This window comes from Callorhinus ursinus, unplaced genomic scaffold, assembly GCF_003265705.2.
Source record: "Callorhinus ursinus isolate GAN/ISIS: 27379988/994484 unplaced genomic scaffold, GSC_fseal_2.0 scaffold15, whole genome shotgun sequence".
NCBI classification, from domain to species: domain Eukaryota; kingdom Metazoa; phylum Chordata; class Mammalia; order Carnivora; family Otariidae; genus Callorhinus; species Callorhinus ursinus.
In genome coordinates, this window is record NW_027397077.1 from 44,273,157 (window position 1) to 44,291,424 (window position 18,268).

General features: G+C 56.8%; 1 protein-coding gene across 4 annotated transcripts in view; it reads left to right on the plus strand.

Annotated features, from left to right (window-relative positions):
- NUP210 (nucleoporin 210) overlaps positions 1-17,624 on the plus strand; it is a 107,270-nt gene extending 89,646 nt beyond the window's left edge. The window contains exons 30-40 of one of the 4 annotated variants that reach the window (XM_025885015.2): positions 1,025-1,199; positions 2,608-2,783; positions 4,695-4,915; positions 6,027-6,163; positions 8,771-8,888; positions 9,885-10,031; positions 11,553-11,803; positions 12,789-13,005; positions 14,757-14,852; positions 14,931-15,014; positions 16,228-17,624. In XM_025885015.2, the coding sequence (XP_025740800.1) occupies positions 1,025-1,199; positions 2,608-2,783; positions 4,695-4,915; positions 6,027-6,163; positions 8,771-8,888; positions 9,885-10,031; positions 11,553-11,803; positions 12,789-13,005; positions 14,757-14,852; positions 14,931-15,014; positions 16,228-16,328 (1,723 nt within the window). In that variant the 3' untranslated portion in view covers positions 16,329-17,624. Of the gene's footprint in view, positions 1-1,024; positions 1,200-2,607; positions 2,784-4,694; positions 4,916-6,026; positions 6,164-8,770; positions 8,889-9,562; positions 9,864-9,884; positions 10,032-11,552; positions 11,804-12,788; positions 13,006-14,756; positions 14,853-14,930; positions 15,015-16,227 lie in introns of those variants that run through there. The other 3 variants (XM_073901716.1, XM_073901718.1, XM_073901717.1) reach the window with 3 other exon arrangements.
- The last annotated feature ends 644 nt before the right edge of the window (positions 17,625-18,268 follow it).

Sequence of the window (18,268 nt, forward strand, 5' to 3'; positions counted from 1 at the left end):
TTTTTTCTAAGATTTGATTTATTTATTTGAGAGCAAGAGAGCTCGATCACGAGCAGGGGGTAGAGGTAGAGGGAGAAGCAGGCACCCCGCTGAGCAGGATGCAGGGCTTGATCCCAAGACCCCAGGATTGCGACCTGAACCAAAGGTAGATGCTTAACCGACTGAGCCCCCCAGGCGCCCCTTGAGCTGGGTCTTGAAGGATGAACAGAACTTCTGCAGGTTCCAGGGAAGGGGTAGGTGATGGGGGAGAAAGTTGAAGCAGAGGCAATAATACTTTTTTAATGTTGTCTGAGGAGGGTCTGGAGGGCTGTGTGCAAAGAGCAAGGTGAGGGGGCTAGCCCTGGGGGCTGAACACATTTCCTTCCTGTTGTTTCTTTATTATATAATAAACGTGAGAGTATAAAATACTGTGGAATTTGGCTTCTACCCACTGCAGATCATTAGTAGCTTTACGAACCATTTTCTGAGCAAGTACCTCATTTTCATCCCATTCCCTGCCCTTGGAAATAGGACAGGTTAGGACCATTGCTTCCCTTTTACAGTTGGGGAAACTGAGGCCAGGAGAGGAGACACAAGGTGCCTCAAGGCGTGCAGCTGTCTGCGGGGCGTTGGGACTGTGCTCAGGATCTGCCCAACTTGGGGCCCCATCCTCTTTCCACTGTGCCAGGCTGCCTTCTGTCAGTAAATGGGGAAACCATTTGCCCCAGAAAAGATCTTTTACAGCAAAAGTCCTATGCAAGGGATGAGAGCAGCTCAGCCCTCAGTCTTTTCTCCCAGAAGCAGCGCTCTCCTTGGAACCATCGGTTTTCCACAATACGTTTCCCATGGGTGACTGAGGAGGCTGCAGTCAGGCTGCCCACCTGGGTCCTAATGCATAGCAGGGCCAGGATCAGGCCTTTTCCTTCTCCCAGGAGCCCTCAGGAAGCCCAGATGGCTGCATCTCAGGGCAGGGATGCCGGGCCCCTCACCGAGACCTGCTCCCACAGCCACGCTCTGAAAAACTGGGTCTGTTTGTTTTCCCAAGGGATGGTGCAGCATCTCTGAGCTACCGAGTCCTGGATGGGCCGGAGAAGGTTCCCGTGGTGCATGTGGACGAGAAAGGCTTCGTGACATCAGGGTCCATGATTGGGACATCCACAATTGAAGTGACTGCCCAAGAGCCTTTCGGGGCCAACCAAACCATCATCTTTGCTGTAAAGGTAGGATCGTGTTCTCCTCCTTTTGGAGTAATAAAAGCAAGAGCATTGAGGTAAAAATGTTCCCCTCACAGTTGTAAAATGGATCTATTCACCTTCCAGCTGAGAAATTGTATGGAAGAATTTATTGAAGAATAACTTGGGGGCAGAGGTCCTAGAGGAAAAGCTATATGAATGTCAGAGCTGAAGTTCCTTAGAGGTTATTGATTGCAGTGGCCTCATTTCACAGAGTGGGAAACTGAGGCCCAGTGAGGCCTGTGATTTGCTGGGGCTGGCACCCCCATGTCCTGACAGGACAGATGGTACCTGGAGCATGGTCGGTGCCCACGAGCAGTGACTGCGTGTGCTAGACACCCAGCGCAGAAATCATTGCATTACGTACGTGGTGACGTGGAGAATTCAGGAACCCATTTTACAGGCGAGGAAACTGAGACCCCTAGTGGAAGTGAGTCACTGTCGGTGGCTGCGAGGCAGGGTCTGGGCCCTAACCCACGTGGGCCGGGCTCAGGTTTGTGTCCCCCAGCCTCGTCACAATGCTTCCCATGGCCCCCTGCCATTCCATGCTCCTTTGTGCTAGGGACTTTCTCCTTGGGCGTCCTTGGGTCGGGTCCCCCAGATTTCCCTCCTGTACCTCCTCCTGGCCACATTCTGAATCCTGAGTGACAGACAAGATGCGTGACTTCAAGTTTGAGATCCTGCCGGCGTCACAGACCTACTTCCTTAATTAATGCCTTTTTGCTTCAAGGTGGGTGCCTTGCAGGGAACCCTCCACCCTACTCTTTGAGTAAGTGGAAGCGACTCACTGCTCACCCTACTTCAGCAAATATGTACTGAGTGAGCACCAGCTGTATACCTGTCACTGCACCCACTGATATTTATCCCAGAAATTAGGTCTTTTGAGGGGGCAAACGTTCTGGCCAGGATAGATTTTACTCAGAGTTCGGGGACCAAGGCCACCGTCTCTGGAGCTTGGGTTCCCTCCTCCCCAGCCTGCTTTCCCTGGAGCACCTGCAGGCTCCCAGCAGCTCCCAGTTAATGCCTCCTCTGCAGTCCAAACGGGCATTGTTTCTGCTTAAAACACCCGGAGAGCCAGGTTTCCCAGAGAAACCGAACATTCAAAGCCCAGGGGATATTTTTGCAAATGTGAATAATCTAATTTTTCAGAGCCATGGGTTTTGATTCTTGTAGGTTGGGTTTTTTTTGTAAGCCCAGGCTGCTGTGTGGGGAGGCAGCAGTCTCATCACTAGGTTGGGATGCTCAGGAGACCAAGGCCTTTCCTCTTTCCGTGACCCCCGAGTCGATCCAGCTCCCGGTCCTTCCTGAGGGAGGTGACCCGCCTGGGGGCAGGCGTCTCGTCCTGGGGAGGCTGGTTCCCAGTGTGGTCACCACCACACCTGCTCACTGTCCTCAGGTGTCCCCAGTTTCTTACCTGAGGATCTCCATGAGCCCCACCCTGCACACCCAGAACAAGGAGGCTCTGGCAGCCCTGCCTTTGGGAACGACTGTGACCTTCATGGTCCACTTCCATGACAACTCCGGAGACATCTTCCATGCTCACAACTCGGTCCTCAGCTTTGCAACCAACAGGTAGGCTGTGGGTGACCCTCATTTCTCACGGGAAGGCGTGCCTCAGTTGTACCTGGATGGCAACTGGACAGCCTAGTACCACTGAAAGGAGACTTTGTTACCTGCAGTCGCCAAGAGGAGGGGACGTGCCACACTTCTAGGGCCACAGGGGGAAGCCCTGGGCTCGGCCAGGAGGCAGGAGTGAGGGGAAAGCGGCGCCCAGAGCCTTTATTACCATGTGGCGGGAAGCCATTGGCGATGTGCCCTGGTGGGCAGGAGGCGAGACACAGTGTCGGGGTTTGTGGTTGGAGGGCTTGTGGTAAGACTTCTGTGCGCCTGGGAGAGCCCCCTGCAGGGGAGACGCACACCATCCAGTGCTCCGGTGCGGGTGAGGAAGGAGTCTGACGTTCACTGCCTCTACTGTGTCTCACTGACGCCTCACTATAGCCCATTTGTCGAGGCTCAGAGAGGTCAAGCCACTTGCCCAAGGTCACACAGCCAGGAAGTGGGTTTGAATACCAGGTCACATCTGGCTCCACGTGCAATTCATTTTGGCTCTTTGGAAATACAGCTGCAGCCACAGGCCTCATGTGAGACAAGAGGGCGCTCTCCAGAGCAGGAAGGGAGCCGTGGCCTCAGTCTGGGCCTGCTGAAATCTCTGACCGGGTCTGCTGGAGCAGTGAGTCTCAAAACGCGGTCCCCAGACCAGCAGTGCCAGCAGCACCTGGGAGCCCTTAGAAATGCAAGTGCACAGGACCCAACTCTGTCCTTTAAGGAGGCTTCCAGGCAATTCTAAAGCTTGAGAACTACTGCCCCAGGGGCCTGCAGACCAGCAAAGAGCAGGAGAGAGGCATCAGGCACAGGAGGAAGGAGGGGCTTGGGCAGGGGTGCTAGGGAGTATGGGGGGCAGAAGATTATATCCAGGTGTGGGTGTCCATTGTAAGTTGGCCTCCCCACAGGCCTGCGACAGACTTGTCCCCTATTGCTCACATACCCGGGGCCAGGCATAGGGGACGTAGCATGGTAGAAGGACCGGGGTTTGGGGTTAGACCCAGTTCAAGCCCCAGCTCTGCCCTTTGTGGGCCCTTCCCAGGCAAGGCAGCTCGCCTCTCCAGGCCTCTGCCCCCACACCTGTTGTGTGGGGAACCTGCCTCGTCCTCAGGGCCATCAGCTGAGGCCGTAGTCAAGAAGGCCTCTGGCAAACTGTGCAGCTCCGTGCACGTGGTATGGGCCGTGCATCCGTCTGAGACCTAGGCTACCCTGGAGGAAGTGGAAGCGGGTCCTCCCAGCCCCTCAGCTACCCCACAGAAGTCCCGCTGGCCTTTTTGTGGTGGGAGCACCTTTCCTGGAGACCAGTCAGGGCTCAGGGGTCAGAAGGCATGGTGGAGGAAAGGGAGGAAGGCAGAGACCCTGCCCCTCAGGCCGGCCAGTCCAGGCCTGACGTTGACCGAGCACTCACCGTGTGCCGGCCGCTGGTCTCACTGCTTTATAGCACCGACCTGGTTTCACACTTACGTCGAGCCTGGGACACAGGTGCATTCTCATCCCCATTTTACAGAGGAGGCAGGGGGCAGAGGTCGTGCCTCCTGAGAATGTCCCAGTTCACTGTTGGGAAGGGCCTGGCAAGGGCTTTGTAGCTCACCTTGCCCTCTGGCCTCAGCCTTCCCTTCTCGAATGTGGGGGATGTGCGCCGGGCCACCGCAGCTGTGGGCCATGGGCTCCTCCCAGGGAAGAGGAGAGGAGGTGAGGTTCATGTGGCCCTGTGGTGGCCCCAGATCTGCAGCAGCTGCTTGGGAAACTTGAGCCAGAAGGACGTCTGGGGCCACGGTCCGCGAGAAGCTTCACCGGGCAGGGGACTCAGTGTGTTTCTCCCTCTGAAGTCGGGCACTTCTTCCCTGAGACTGAGAGCCCGCCTCCCCTTCCTGTGCCTAGAGACGAGTTTGTGCAAATTGGGAAGGGCACCACCAACAACACGTGTGTCGTGCGCACCGTCAGCGTCGGCCTGACGCTGCTCAGCGTGTGGGACTCAGAGCACGTGGGCCTCTCCGACTTCGTCCCGCTGCCCGTCCAACAGGCCATCTCCCCGGAGCTGTCTGGAGCGGTGGTGGTGGGGGACGTCCTCTGTCTGGCCACAGTCCTGGTCGGCCTGGAAGGTAAGAGAGGCGGATACTGGCCGGGGAACCCTTCTGAATCCAGGCAGTCACGAAGATGGGAGCGGGCTCCTGTTGTAAGGGTAAGACAAGCAGAGCTCGTAGGAGGTTCAAGAGCAGGCGTCAGAACCCGTGTCCACAGCCCGACACGTGTAGCATCTGGCCCTTTACCAAGCAAGCCTGCCAGCCCTGCGCTCACGTAGCGCTATTTGGTAGAAGTTTCTGCTGCTGCGGAGATATCCTGTATCTACTGTCTGAAGCGGGGGGCACTCACAGTCCAACTCTGGAAATGTGGCCAATGCGACGGAGGAGCTACTTGTTTCATTTGAATGCATTTCGTGGGTAGTGGTTCCAGTGTAGGACAGAGTACCTCCCAAAGGAGATGTAAGCAAAGAATAGCTGCTGGGCCCGTTCCACGACTTCCGGATCTCAGCCGCTCCCACACCACCTGTATACCTATGACCTACATTACTTGTTTTGCTTTGTTTTGTTTCACATTTTCCAAGTGACTCCTTATTTTTTTAATCGCATTAAATTCATTTTAAAAGGCAGTTAAACACTGCCCTTAAAGAAAAACAAATCTAATGTGCCAGAAATAGAATGTGGTTGTTACTTTGTGGTATATATTCTATAATGTGATTGGCTTTTAACTAAGAAGTGCTGTCCAGCACCAGCTCTTGAGCCTGCCACCAGCTTTGTTTGCTAAAAAGGGGTTGATAAACAGTTGGGGGTGGGCAGGGGCAGTCCTGTGGGGAGGGCCTGCTCCCAGGTCATCCCAGGACAAGGGAATGATCAGGAGATTGCAAACAGGAAGGCAGTGGAGAGAAAGGAGGGCCAGAGGTTCACTCTGGGCAGGGAGGCAGCTGTGCAGAGAGCAGGTGGCCCCAGGTGGCCACAGCCAGGAGCCAGGGAGGGGGCGGGGGTCCCAAGCCAGGGTGCCGAGGCCAGTGGGATGGCTTCTACCCTGAGGGTGACGAATGAGCCCCCGGTGCAGCAGTGTGGAGCATGGGGCTGGGCTGGGCCCCCAGGAGGCTGGCACGGTCACAGGGGACAGGGCTTGGCCGCAGTATCGGATGTGGGAATGGTGAGTGACAGCCAGGGCTTCCTCTCCCAGGCCTCTCTGGAACCTGGAGCTCCTCGGCCAGCAGCGTCCTCCACATCGAGCCCAGGACAGGCGTGGCTGTGGCCCGAGAGGCGGGATCTGTGACGGTTTATTACGAGGTTGCTGGGCACCTGAGGACCTACAAGGAGGTGGGGCTTCGGGGTATACGTGGCTGACCCACTCGGGGTGAAACCCTTAGCTTTCTATACTGAACACCTCCCTTTTCTCGAGAAAAGAAGTGGTAGCAGCTTGCTAGCAGTCAGGAGTCTGGGTTCCGCTGCCCACTGCCTCTGGGATTGGAACAAGCCCCCTTTTCTGCACAGGCCCCTGCCTCCCCACATTCAAAATGGTGCCATGACAGGGGCTGATGTCCTGGGGTGGCCGCCCCCCCACCCCCTGGCTCCCATGCACTCTGGTGGAAGGGCCGGAATGTCCCCCGGGGGCGTCTCCCCAGGAATCTCGGCGTGGGCAGGCCAGCGCTGCAATGTGGCGTCACCGGCAAAGTTAAGCCTCCCTGGCAAGTCACCTCTTGAGTCTTTCTGGAGGCGAACAAAACCGTTCTCTCTTCTATTTATCTCCAGCTGAGAATGAATCAATGAGCAACGTCTGGCTGTGTTCCAAATGTGTCTCATTTTAGAGCCAGCATGCACGTGATCGAATCCAGCAGTTTAAGCTAATAGCTCGCATATTTAGTGCCGGGGCTGTGCAGTGGGTGAGCCGATCCCAGAGAGGGGCACCTTGTGACCGATGAAGCTGTGCTCTCCCAGGAAGAGCCGCTGAGAGTGGGCAGGGGCTGGGGCAGCAGGGAGCTGGATGAGAGAGCATGGCATAGGCGAAGGTGTGCCGGGCTCAAGAGCCCAGCCCTGGTGGCCGGAACCTAGGCAGTTGGGGGGAATGGAGGCTGGCATTGCAGTCGTGATCCACCCTGGGTTCCAGGTAGTTCTGTGGAATGGTTAAGTGTGTGAGCTCTGGGGCCAGGCTGCCTGGGTTCCCATCCCAGCTGGGCCACTGAGAGGCTGTGTGGCTTCGGGTAAGTTATTTCCCCTCTCTGTGCCTTGGTTTTCCTGTCTGTAAAATGGACAGAAAAGTGTTGTTAAGGATTAAAGGCACTCACATATGTGAAACACGTAGAATGGTACTCAGCAAATGGTCAGTAGGTATTAGCTGCAACTGTTACTATTCCAGAGCAAAGAGGTGGAAGCTGATGCCAAACCCAGGAGGGATTCGTCAAGGATTTTTTTTTTTTTTTTTTTTTTAACAGAGAGTGATCTAGATCAGAGGTAAGGTTTGGAACGGGTCCCAGGGCCTGGCAGTCTAAGAGCCCAGGAGAGGGGGAGGAGCTGCAGGGTAACCAGCCAGGGGGCTGAGGATGGGCCCTCAGCTGGCACCGTTGAGTGGCTGGAAACTAAGGGTGGGTTTGGGGGGAGATTGAAGAGGGGGATGACTGGAGCTTGATGACCATTTGGAAGTAGGGGTTGAGGGCGTAAGAGGCTTTGGGGATGACTGCTCCGGGGTCTGGCTTGGATGACAAGGTGGATGTTGGTCCACCCTGACCGGGCGGGGGGAGAGACGGGGGAGTTAGGGATGCAGGAGGGGCCAGCATGGGTGGAAGATGAGTAAGTTGAGACATGGCCAGCTTGAGGTGGTTGCAGCTCCTCCATGTGGGGCTGATGGTGAGGCAGCAGGTGTTTCTGGAGCTCCGGGGCAGAAAGCTGGAGATGGGGTGGGGGTCTAAGGACAGAAATTGTTCTGGAAGACCTGAGAGTAGACGGGAACATGCAGAACATACCAGAGCAGGAGGGGAGAGGAGCAAGGCCTTGGGCCCCCTCTGCAAGGTATGAAGGAGGAGGAAGAGGAAGGGGGAAGAAGACGGTAGCATGGTGGTCAGAAGGAGTCCAGAAGAAGATGTGAAGAACTAGGGCTAGGGTGCAGGTGCCTCCCAGTGAGTCTGGACGCGATGGGGCCAGCCTGTGGGCCTGCCCACGCTTCTACGTCAGCCATGGCCCTGGGAGCTGCGTGGGCTTTGGGGGGGAGTGAGACCCCATCCTGGCTCTTAGGGAGATCATGTTCCTGGGAAGCAGGAAGTGCTGAGTGCCTGCCCAGAGGTGGGTAGACAGAGTCCCAGCTAGAGGGGGTGCCACGAGCTGGGCCTGCAAGGGGTCCGGCTCTGATGGGGCCAGGCTCTGCAGGGGAGGGTGGAAGCTTAAGAAAGGCGCACAGCTGGGGGGTTTGGGTGTGGCCAGTGCAGGATGAGCAAAGGGGATGGGCAGGGAAAAATCTGGGAAGACCTGAGTCTGGGGGAGCCTTCCCTACTCAGGCTGTGTGAGTTGCATTTTAGGGTGATTTATTTTGAATAAATGACAGTAAAGTAAAACAGCGCCTTCACTCTTTGCCTAAAGACTAATTAACCAAACTGATGAACAGAGAAGTGATTGCAACTGCCACAGGAGCCAAACTCTGCAGCCCACCCCAAACCATTGAATGAATTCAGGCCTGCCGTTCAGCTCGTGCTCTGCTGTTCAGGAAAGGCAGCCTGTTTAGTGGGAGAGGGCAAGGCTGCAGAGTCTGACCGGCCCGGGGTCTAACCCCAGCTCCACCACCTCTGGGCAAGTCTTCCAGATGTTGAGCCTCAGTTTTGTCCCCTGTGCAATGGGCCATGCCCCATAAACAGGCAGCAGGGTGAGGTCAGGAAAATGCCCGGCACGGAGCCCACACGTGATCGGTGCTCAGTGTAGCTGCCTCGGCTCCCTCCCCAGATAGTGATTGGTGTCCCTCAAAGGATCGTGGCGCATTCCGTCCGCCCAGGCCAGACCAGCTTCCAGGAGGCCTCCAAGGTGACTGTCACCGTGGGAGACAGAAGCTCTAACCTGAGAGGTAGAGAGTGAGGGGCTTGCTTGGTCTGGGGGAAGGGGGGAACTGGGCTCAGGGGCTCTGCTGCAGTTTTGTCTGCTTTTCCCACTCAAACTCACACCAAAGCCAGAGAGAGCATTTAAACCCCTGCTGGCCCATTCCTTCCAGCTTTTTAGAAATCCGAGTCCTCCACAAGCTGAGACCATGAAAAGAGATCTTCCTAAAAGAGCCCGGCACCCAGAAATGGCCTATGTCCGAGCTGGAAATGCCACTTCAGCCCTAGGGCACCGAGTAAGGAAAGCCACACTTCACCCCCACTAATCCCAGAAAGTAATGACTTAGCAGGCTTCACTGCTGATTTTGATTTCTGTAATTACCTCTTCCAAGTCATGCATAGAACATTTGACCCTGTCCCCTGCCCATGACAGCCCTGGACAGCAGCTGTCAGAAATAAATACATCAATACGGGCTGTTTTGGGATTGGTATTTTTTTTAACCACTTAACTGGTAGAATTAAATACAGCTGTTCTCGTTCTGATTGATGAGGCAGCTTTACTGCATCCAGTAACCTCTGTTTTCCTACCTCAGTGCACGGGGACAGCACCGTGCAGTTGCCAAAATGATACTTAGTGTATTAGTGGGGAACTGTTGCCCTCCTGATGTCCAGAAATAAATTGCCCATTTTCCCCTGCTGACAGGAACAGACGACGTGCATTAGTGGGCCAACCCATCTGCCGGGCTGCTGGATGCAGGCTGTAGCACAAATGCTCAAATTCGGATCCAAAACTGCCCACGATTCAGAATGACCCTCCTCCTCCCTAGAATTGTCCTCAGCTTTTGTAAACTGTGGCAGCATCGTGAAGCTTGGGGCAGCCCTGGGGCACCCTGTGTGCATCATTTTGCAACCCCGCCAGCCTGCGTGCGGCCTGCTCTCGCTTCTTCATTTTCGGGCTCCGTGGGCAGGTGCAGAGGCCCGGGTGGGCCTGGCCCACACCCTTCTCACCCCCTTCCCATCTCCAGGTGAGTGCTCCCCTGTCCAGAGGGAAATCATGGAGACTCTGCACCCAGAATCCCTCATTAGCTGCCAGCTCCAATTCAAGCAAGACGTCTTCGATTTCCCAGCACGCGATGTTTTCACAGCAGAGCCAGGATTTGATGCAACTCTGGGTGAGTTCACGAGGGTCCCAGTGGGAAAACTGGCTCCTTTGGGTGTGTTTAGCTCACCGTCCCTCTGCACAGAGGGACCTTGTCTGTTGGGAGCTCCAGGGACTGATGCAACCCCTCTGGCCACTGGCCCCTTCCGGCCACCAGGAGGGGTTGGCAGGCCTGTGCTGGGTGGTGGCCGTTCTCCACAGCCCCCCCCTCCATGCAGCAGGAAGGACACTTCTGAGTTGGAAAAGCTGGCTTCAAGGCCCAAAGCCAGTGGGTGTTGAGGCTCTGTGACCTGGGCAGGATGGTGCCTTGCCTGCCTGCATGTCAGGGCCGAGTGGTGCAAACAAGCCAGGGCTGGAAGTGTCCTGGGCCCACGCAGTGTGTCCAAGCATCACCGTTCCACGGCCCGTGGAGCCAAAGGCTGGTGCCCTGGGGTTGGAGCAACTGCCCGGGCCCCCAGCATGCGGGCCAGGTGATGCGGAGTGTCACCAACACAGCCTGAGGAGAGGAATGCCCTCCTGGGGCACTTCAGGGGTTCGGTAGGATAGTTCCTGCGACCTGCTTAGCGTAGTGCCCGGCACACACTCCTGTTACCAAGTCCTCGATGGTAGATGCCAATGTCATTATGATAATGACTGTTGATGAGCGTTTGGCCCACTTTTCAGTTCCTTCCAAGAACATGCTGCCCAGTCTTAATTAGGAGGAGTTAGCATCAGCACACCAGGTCCTAAGCCCAACCTGCCGCGCCCCATGGCTCGGGTCAGCACCCAGGCCGCTGCCTAAGACACAGGAGGTACGTCCTCAGGACACGTCGTGTGTGGGGCCCAAGCGCAGGGCTTGACACGGAGCAGGCACCTGGGGGTCCCGTGCCCTGTTTATTTGTGAATGTGGCCCCATGAGGGTTGCGATGTTATTCCCACTTTATTGAGGGAAACTAGCCGACTCACCGAGGGATGCCTGGCTGGCATGGGCAAGGAAGGGACTCCAGCACAGGCACCCTGGTTCCAGACTGGGGGGCTCTCCAGGGTCCCGCTTGGCAGTGTCCATTTAACTCATTTGTCTACCCAGGGCAGGCATGGAGGATCCAACAGGGATCAAAATAGTCCCAATCCATGCCCTTCCAGAACTTTCTGCTGTATCTGGGGCCATAGGCCGTACTGGGAGTCAGGCCCAACTGGCCTGTAGCCCAGCCTTGGGGCAAGGTATCTGTTGATCGTTTACTCACCGTCCCTCTGAGCCAGGACGGCTGGGCCCTGAGATGTGGAGCTGGCCCACGCCTTCCTACCCCATGGAATGTCAGGGCGCTGCAGATCTGGTGAACCAGAGCATTCTGAGAAAGGAGCGAGCAAGAGTGCTGGTCACAGAAAGGGTGTCCAAGCTGGACCGGGGGTACCAAAGAGGGATGTCCTTGGAGGGTCCCAGAGGAGGTGATGCCTCACCTGGGCTCTGAAGGATGAGAAGGAGTTGCCAGGAGAAAGTGTAGCATCCAGGCACGGGCGGGAGAGGGAACTATGTGGAATATCCTCGTCTCCACAGGCCAGTACCTCTGCTCGGTCACAATGCACAGACTGACAGACAAACAGCTGAAGCATCTCAGCATGAAGAAGACGGTACTGCTGGTCACCGCCTCCATCCCGGGCAGCCACGTCCCCGGAGAGCACGTGGGCGCCGAGGTGCCCTTCAGCCCAGGGCTGTACACTGACCAGGCTGAAATCCTGTTGAGCAACCACTACACCAGCTCGGAGGTCAAGGTCTTTGGTGCCATGGAGATTCTCGAAAACCTGGAGGTGAGTGGCGTCCATGCCCGAGCCGGGGGCCTTGGAGAGGACCAGGAGGCAGGGAGGCCCAGGTGGAACATGGAGGCCTGGACCACCTCTCTTTAAAATGAAAAATTAAAAAAAAATGTAAATACGCCTTACCCTCTTCTTCCTTCCCACAGCACTAACGTTGTCTATGAGAGTGTATAATTGTATTAATTACTGTGACTTCTGCAAGTCTTCCCCAACCAGGAGTTAAGTATGCGAGGCCAGTTACTTAGCATAGGGCTTCCCTAGCACGTAGTATGTGCTCAATGAACATTTCGTCTGTTCAATGAATGAAGTCAGTGCAGGAATGCACGCTGACATGGGGCAGGAGGAAAAAGCCCTAATCCCTGACCTATCACTGACACCTGCACAACTGGGGACAAGTCCCTGACTCCGGGCCTCGGTTTCCCCATCTGCTGAATGCTGGGTGAATGGTGTCCTGGGTCCTGCTGCCCAGCAAGCTGGGAGAAGATCTGGGGTGATGTGGTGAAGGGGTTTTTGGCTCCACTGTTTGCTTCATCATCCCTTGTCTTGCTGCAGTGAATATGGCTGAACATTCTTGGAGTGAGACAGGGATGAATTCATTGCTGGTGACAGAGGGTCTGCCAGGCCCTGGGGTTGAGCTGCTGGCGATCGGCCATAAACAGAGCTCCAGGCTGTTCCCTTGGAAAGTTGGCGTTTGATGATAGTTCATGTTAGTTTAGCATTTTTTTAAAGAGCACTTGATTAGAATTCAGTGATATTGATTTGTCCTTTCTTAAAAACACTCCAAGTATAGACACTGTGCTCCTTTCCTGACTTTGCAGATTTCACGCTGTCAGAAATACCCAGGCATCATCACCTGCCTAGGAAGGGGGCCTGGGGAGGGGTCTCCACCCCTGGCCTTCGGGCCCAGGAGGGAAGCACAACATGTCAGGCAGAAGTTGGGGGGGGGGGTGCTCCTCTCCAGCCCTAATGTCTCTCCCAGGTGAAATCAGGGTCCCCAGCCGTGCTGGCCTTTGAGAAGGAGAAGTCTTTGGGGCTCCCCAGCTTCATCACCTACACAGTTGGCGTCTCGGATCCCACGGCCGGCAGCCAGGGGCCTCTGTCCACCGCCCTGACCTTCTCCAGCCCCATTACTAACCAAGCCATCACCATTCCGGTCACCGTGGCCTTTGTGATGGATCGCCGAGGGCCTGGTCCTCGTGAGTCACAGGATGGGGCACAGCTGGGATGGGCCTGGGTGAGGAGGGCTGGGCTGGGTAGTCTTGGCTGTTTGTGGGAACCTGGGGGCGTCGAGAACTGGACGACTCAGAAATGCAGAACATCCCGCAAAGCGAATATCACTCATTCAAGCAGCCACACGCGCTTTGCTTCCCCGTCTGTTCTCAACACGGCAGCCAGAGGGATCCTGTTGAAATGTGACTAGATCATGCCCCTCCTCTGCTCAAACACTCTGCTATAGCTCCCACTTCCCGAGGGAGATAAAGCCCAAGTCTCTCCAGTGTCTTGAAAGGCCCAGCATAATCTGCCTTCCCAACCCATTTATGCTTGTCTCCCCCTTGAGCACCTTCCTCCAGCCATGATGGCCTCCTTCCTGTTTGGGGGACATGTGCAGCCCCCAGCTAAGTCCTTGGCATTCACTGTTCCCTCTGCCTGGGATGCCTGTCCCCCAGATAGCCCCTTGGCCCACACCGCCCCCTCCATCAAACCAACCTTCCCTCAAACTTTCTCTGCTCATATAGTAGGAAACTTTGAACCTTACTTCCACTCAAACCCTTTTCCTTCTTCCATAGCACTATTCTCCACTGTCAGCTTACAGAATAATTAATACAATTAACTATGATTGCCACTGGTCTTCCCCAACTAGAAGCTAAAGTGCTGTATGTGGGGACAGCGCTTGGAACAGGGCCTACCTAACATACAGTAGGTGCTCAGTAATGGATGATTCATTGATTCTATAGTCATTATTAGCACCTGCTGTGTGCCAGCCCCTGGGCTGGGCAGAGGCCTGAGGAGCCCGCCACCTCAGGGCATGGATTATAAACACAGTAAGAAAGGAATGATTGTAAAGATGGGGCTTAAGAAGTGGGAGGCACACAGAGGGGGTAATTTTACCTCTGCCAGCCTTGAGGGTGCAGTTCAAAGGGGCTGCTGATACCAGGTCTGGAAGGAGGAGTGACCAGGGGGAGGGCGAGGCAGTCAGAAGGACCCTGGGGTGATGTGCAGGATGAAGGGCTGGGCCGTGAGGAGCCTTAAATGCCAGGCCGAGGGCTCAGGCTTTTCCTTGAGAGCAGGGAAGTGGTCTGGTCAGGTCTGGCTGAGAGCACACTGAAGGGGTGGGACCAATGTCAAGGGCACTTGAAGAGGCCACCACCTCCTTCCTGCCAAGCAGGGATGTGTTCTGATACAGGACAGCCCAGTGGTGGGGGGGGAGGGGTGCAGGATGAGGTAGGGGGAGATGGAAGAGGAAGCCACAGTCTGGGCCACCCCGAGGCGGGGCCCCAGAGGAGGGGTGGCTTTGGAGCAGCTGATACTGGGCTCCCTTGGTGCTTGGGCCTCAGTTCTGAGAGCAGCAGTATCGCTGTCCAGTGCCTTTGCCCAACCCTGACTTCCATTGTCATGAGCAATGCTGCTCACGGCTTGACGTTTTCAACACTGCCTTGCCTTTCCGGGCAACTTGGCTGCCTCCTGGGCAGCCCCCACCCTCCGACTCCCCCGGACATGTCTGATCTTCCTTGGAATGGGTACCGAAACTGAGCCCATTTCCAAGGAAGCGGGGTCTCAGGGACCTCGGGTGGAACTAGGTTGGTTCAAGTGGCCCAGGATGGAATAGGACCACAGGACCAGACGCCGCCCCAGGCCTCGGGCGGGCCACCTCACCCTCTGGCCACCCACAAAGACACAAGGCAACTCCGCGCATTGCTTTGGTGACTTGTCTTTCCATCGATCGCAGACGGAGCCAGCCTCTTCCAGCACTTCCTGGACTCCTACCAAGTCATGTTCTTCACACTTTTTGCCCTGCTGGCTGGGACTGCTGTCATGATCATAGGTGAGGTGGGCCACATTGTGTGCCCTGGGTTGCTCCCCACCCCCCACCCCAACTCTAACCAGCCATGTGGTCTTGCAGCCTACCACACGGTCTGCACGCCCCGGGAGCTCACCACACCTCCGGCCCTCTCCCCACAAGCCAGCCCTCGCCACAGCCCCCACTGTGAGTAGCCCCCCGACAGATGCAGCCAGGCAGGGCTGGGGCTAAGAGGGAGGGGTCCTGAGGGAGGAAGTGGGCCCTGAACCCCAAGTCTCAGAAGCTCTGGCCCTGGGCAAGAGTGGCAGCTGAGGTGTGAGGCCCAGAAGGCAGATTGGGGAGCTGGTGAGGGGAAACGTATGCCGGTCCTGGGCGAGGAGAGCTTTCCCCAGGCAGGACGGTGCAGGGCAGCAGGCTGGGGGCAGGGAGTTGTCTATGGCGGTGTGCTCACTGGGACTGTCTCCGCCCTGCCGGGGCTGCCACCAAGGGCTCTAAGCTGGGTTGGGCTGGCTGACTCAGAGGTAAGGGTTCTGGACAGTCCTGATGACGGATCCCCCAGAGGAAGAGCAATCACGAGGGCCATTCCTCTTCATAGTCCGGTTGTCTCTGGTGACCCTGAGGTCCTGGTGACCCTGTACGGCTCCAGGGGACACTTCTCCCTGTGAGAAGGGCAGTGCCTGACCATGAGGGCGCATGGCAACCCTTATGTCTTCTGTGTTCCATTGGAGGGTTCTCTCCCCTGAACAGTTGTCTACGGAGCCTAAGGGGGCATGGCCAGGCTTCAAAGAATCTGAATTTTTTGGAAGAGAACGGTTTTGTGCATAGATGCATTTTCCTGGGTGACAAGATCCCGCATGCATCCTGGACCCCTAGAACCATAGCCTTCCACAAACGTTCCCCAGCCACCCTGGCAGTGGGCATTCACCTTTTCTAATCCCATCTCCCAATACACCCCTCCCTCTGTGTGTTGGAGCCACTGTGGAGTTTGGCATTATCTCTTGAACACTCCAGACTCTTTCGCTCACATTGGAGTCTTTGTTCCTGCAGCTTCCTCTGCCCAAGGAGCAGTTCCTGCCCAGATGGACAGGCTGTCCTCCGTGCATGCCCTGCGGACTCATGGATGCTTCCATGTGGTCCTGAGACCCACTCCTTGCTCTCTCCCACAGGTCTGCTGTGGGGGGTCAGGGCTTACGCTCCAGGCCTCTCTGCATGTCCGGCTATCACCTGTTCCTTGGGTGACATCAGACCGCCGGCCCAGGGCTGCCTGGGGGTGTGGTGGGGGCGGGTGGCTGACACTTCTTCTATCGGGAGCTGTTCTGACGTGGGCACTGAGGAATCCCTGAGGAAGGCCGAGCTCTCCCATCTGCTCTGTCACTCACTTCTTCTCTCTCCACTCTAGATTTCGCTGCCTCGTCGCCGACGCCTTTCAACGCACTGCCTCCCAGCCGTAGAGCCAGCCCGCACTCGGGGCTGTGGAGCCCCGCGTACACCTCCCACTAGCCAGTGGGCCAGCCCTGCGCCCCCACGGTGGGGACAGCGCCAGGCCCCCCTCGCTGCCTGCTCTGTTCTGTAGTTCAGGCTGTGCCCGCTAGCTGCTGCTTACACGCAGGAATTCCAGTTGGCTTTGGTTTGGTTTTGTTCTTAGCCTTTGCGAAGACACTGGCTCATTCCTTCGTGCCTGGTTGTCTGGGGTTTCTGGACAACATGTAATCATGCTTTTCTTTCTCTCCAGTCTCTAGAACCACTCTCTTCTTAAGACTTTGAGCAGGCAGAAGCTCCATTTCCTAGGAGGGGATGTGACTGCGGTGGCCTCAGGGAAAGGACTTTTTAATCACTTCATTTTTGTGGGGTGTTCCCCTCACGTGAAAACTTTACCCCTAGTCTGGCTCCTGCTAGGAGATGAGGGGAGGGAACAGACATGAGTGTCAGGTGCGGGCCCCATGACTGCACAGAAGCCTCAGGAACGCAGCGGCGGGGACCCCATGCTGGCTCAGCCTCCCCGGGGGGGGGGGGGAGCGAACGCTCACGCGCCACGGGAGCCGGGAGCCGGGCCGCTTTCTGCCCCTCTGTGGGCCACTGTGACTAAGCGTGGGAACGTCCCCTGGACATGGCCACGGCACCATTGGGATGTCCTGTGGGGTCTGGTTCCTTCTCCCTCTCCCGGCCTCTCTATGGAATCGTAGTTAGGAAGATGACCTTGAGCCAGAGACCGGGCTCTGTTCTTCTGTGTGTTCTCCTGGAGAAGCCACTGTGTTCCACCCAAGCACAAAGACCCCGTGTTATCTGTTCCTCCTTTTGCATCTCAGCACACCTGAGCCTCTGGCCCGCCCGGTGCGGGCACCAGTCTCCCCATGGCATCCCTCCCTGGCAGGCCCCGGAGCCCGACCTGGCCAGCGAGGGCGGTGGGCCTGCCCTCCAGGAGAGGGCTGGGAAGGAGAAGATGATGAGGAAAAGGCCCTCCTCCTTCCCAGACCCTTGTTCATTCAGCATCGGAGGCCCCCAGAACGCGGCCCCCTCTGCCCTAGGCCGAGAGCCGTGCCACTCTCAGGATGAACTGGGACGCCCCGCAGGGCCAGGTATGCGTGGCCACTGTGTGTGGGGGGTCGTCCGCTTGACTCTGAGCCACAAGTGTGAATCCGCTTCAGGCCTCTAGGGCTGGACCATGTGATTTATTTTTGTAAACCTGGTGACAGGAAGAATTGTGCCTTGCATATTACTTGAGCTCAAACTGACAACTTGGATGTAAATAGGCGCGTTTCTACTTGGTTTATTTAATAAAGCTCTCTAATTTCGTAAGAGGGGCGTGCTCATTGCCAGAATTGCAGGCGTCCTGCCTGGGGAGCAGGTCTGTTCTGCTGCCCCTCTGTGCCACACTCCCCTTCTCTGACTGGCCACCAAGGACTCCCTCCCGTGCTGTCTTCCCATGGCTGCCAGCCCTGAGGACATGGCAGCGCTGCCCACATGTCACCGGGTACCACCACGGCCCCCCCCCTCGCTGTTCCTTCCTCCTGCCCTTCCTGCCCTCCTGCCCCACTGGCTTCCACCCCCACTTTCCTCAGAAGCTGACCTCCCTGGGATCACCATCCCCCTGCTTACTGGGCCCCAGCCCCTCCCCCTCTGTCCCAGTGCTTGCTCCCCTCAGGGGTGGTCCCCTGCCGTCCCTCCATGACCCCCCCCCCCCGGGCCTAGCCTTCTGCTTTCACAAAGTACTCACGGGCTCACGCCGAGGGCCCGAGGCAGGTTCTGCTGTCCTGTGTCGTGGGTGCAGGAGTGGAGCAGATGCCTAGAGAGACCAATTGGCCGCCCAAGGTGGCAGGCTGCCCGGAGCTGCCTCTGGTCGAGGCCGCCTGTCCCCTACATCACCCGCCTTCATCCTTAGGACCCAGACCACTGACTCGGAGCTGGGTGGAGAGTGGCCACAATACACTCTAGGTCTTCCA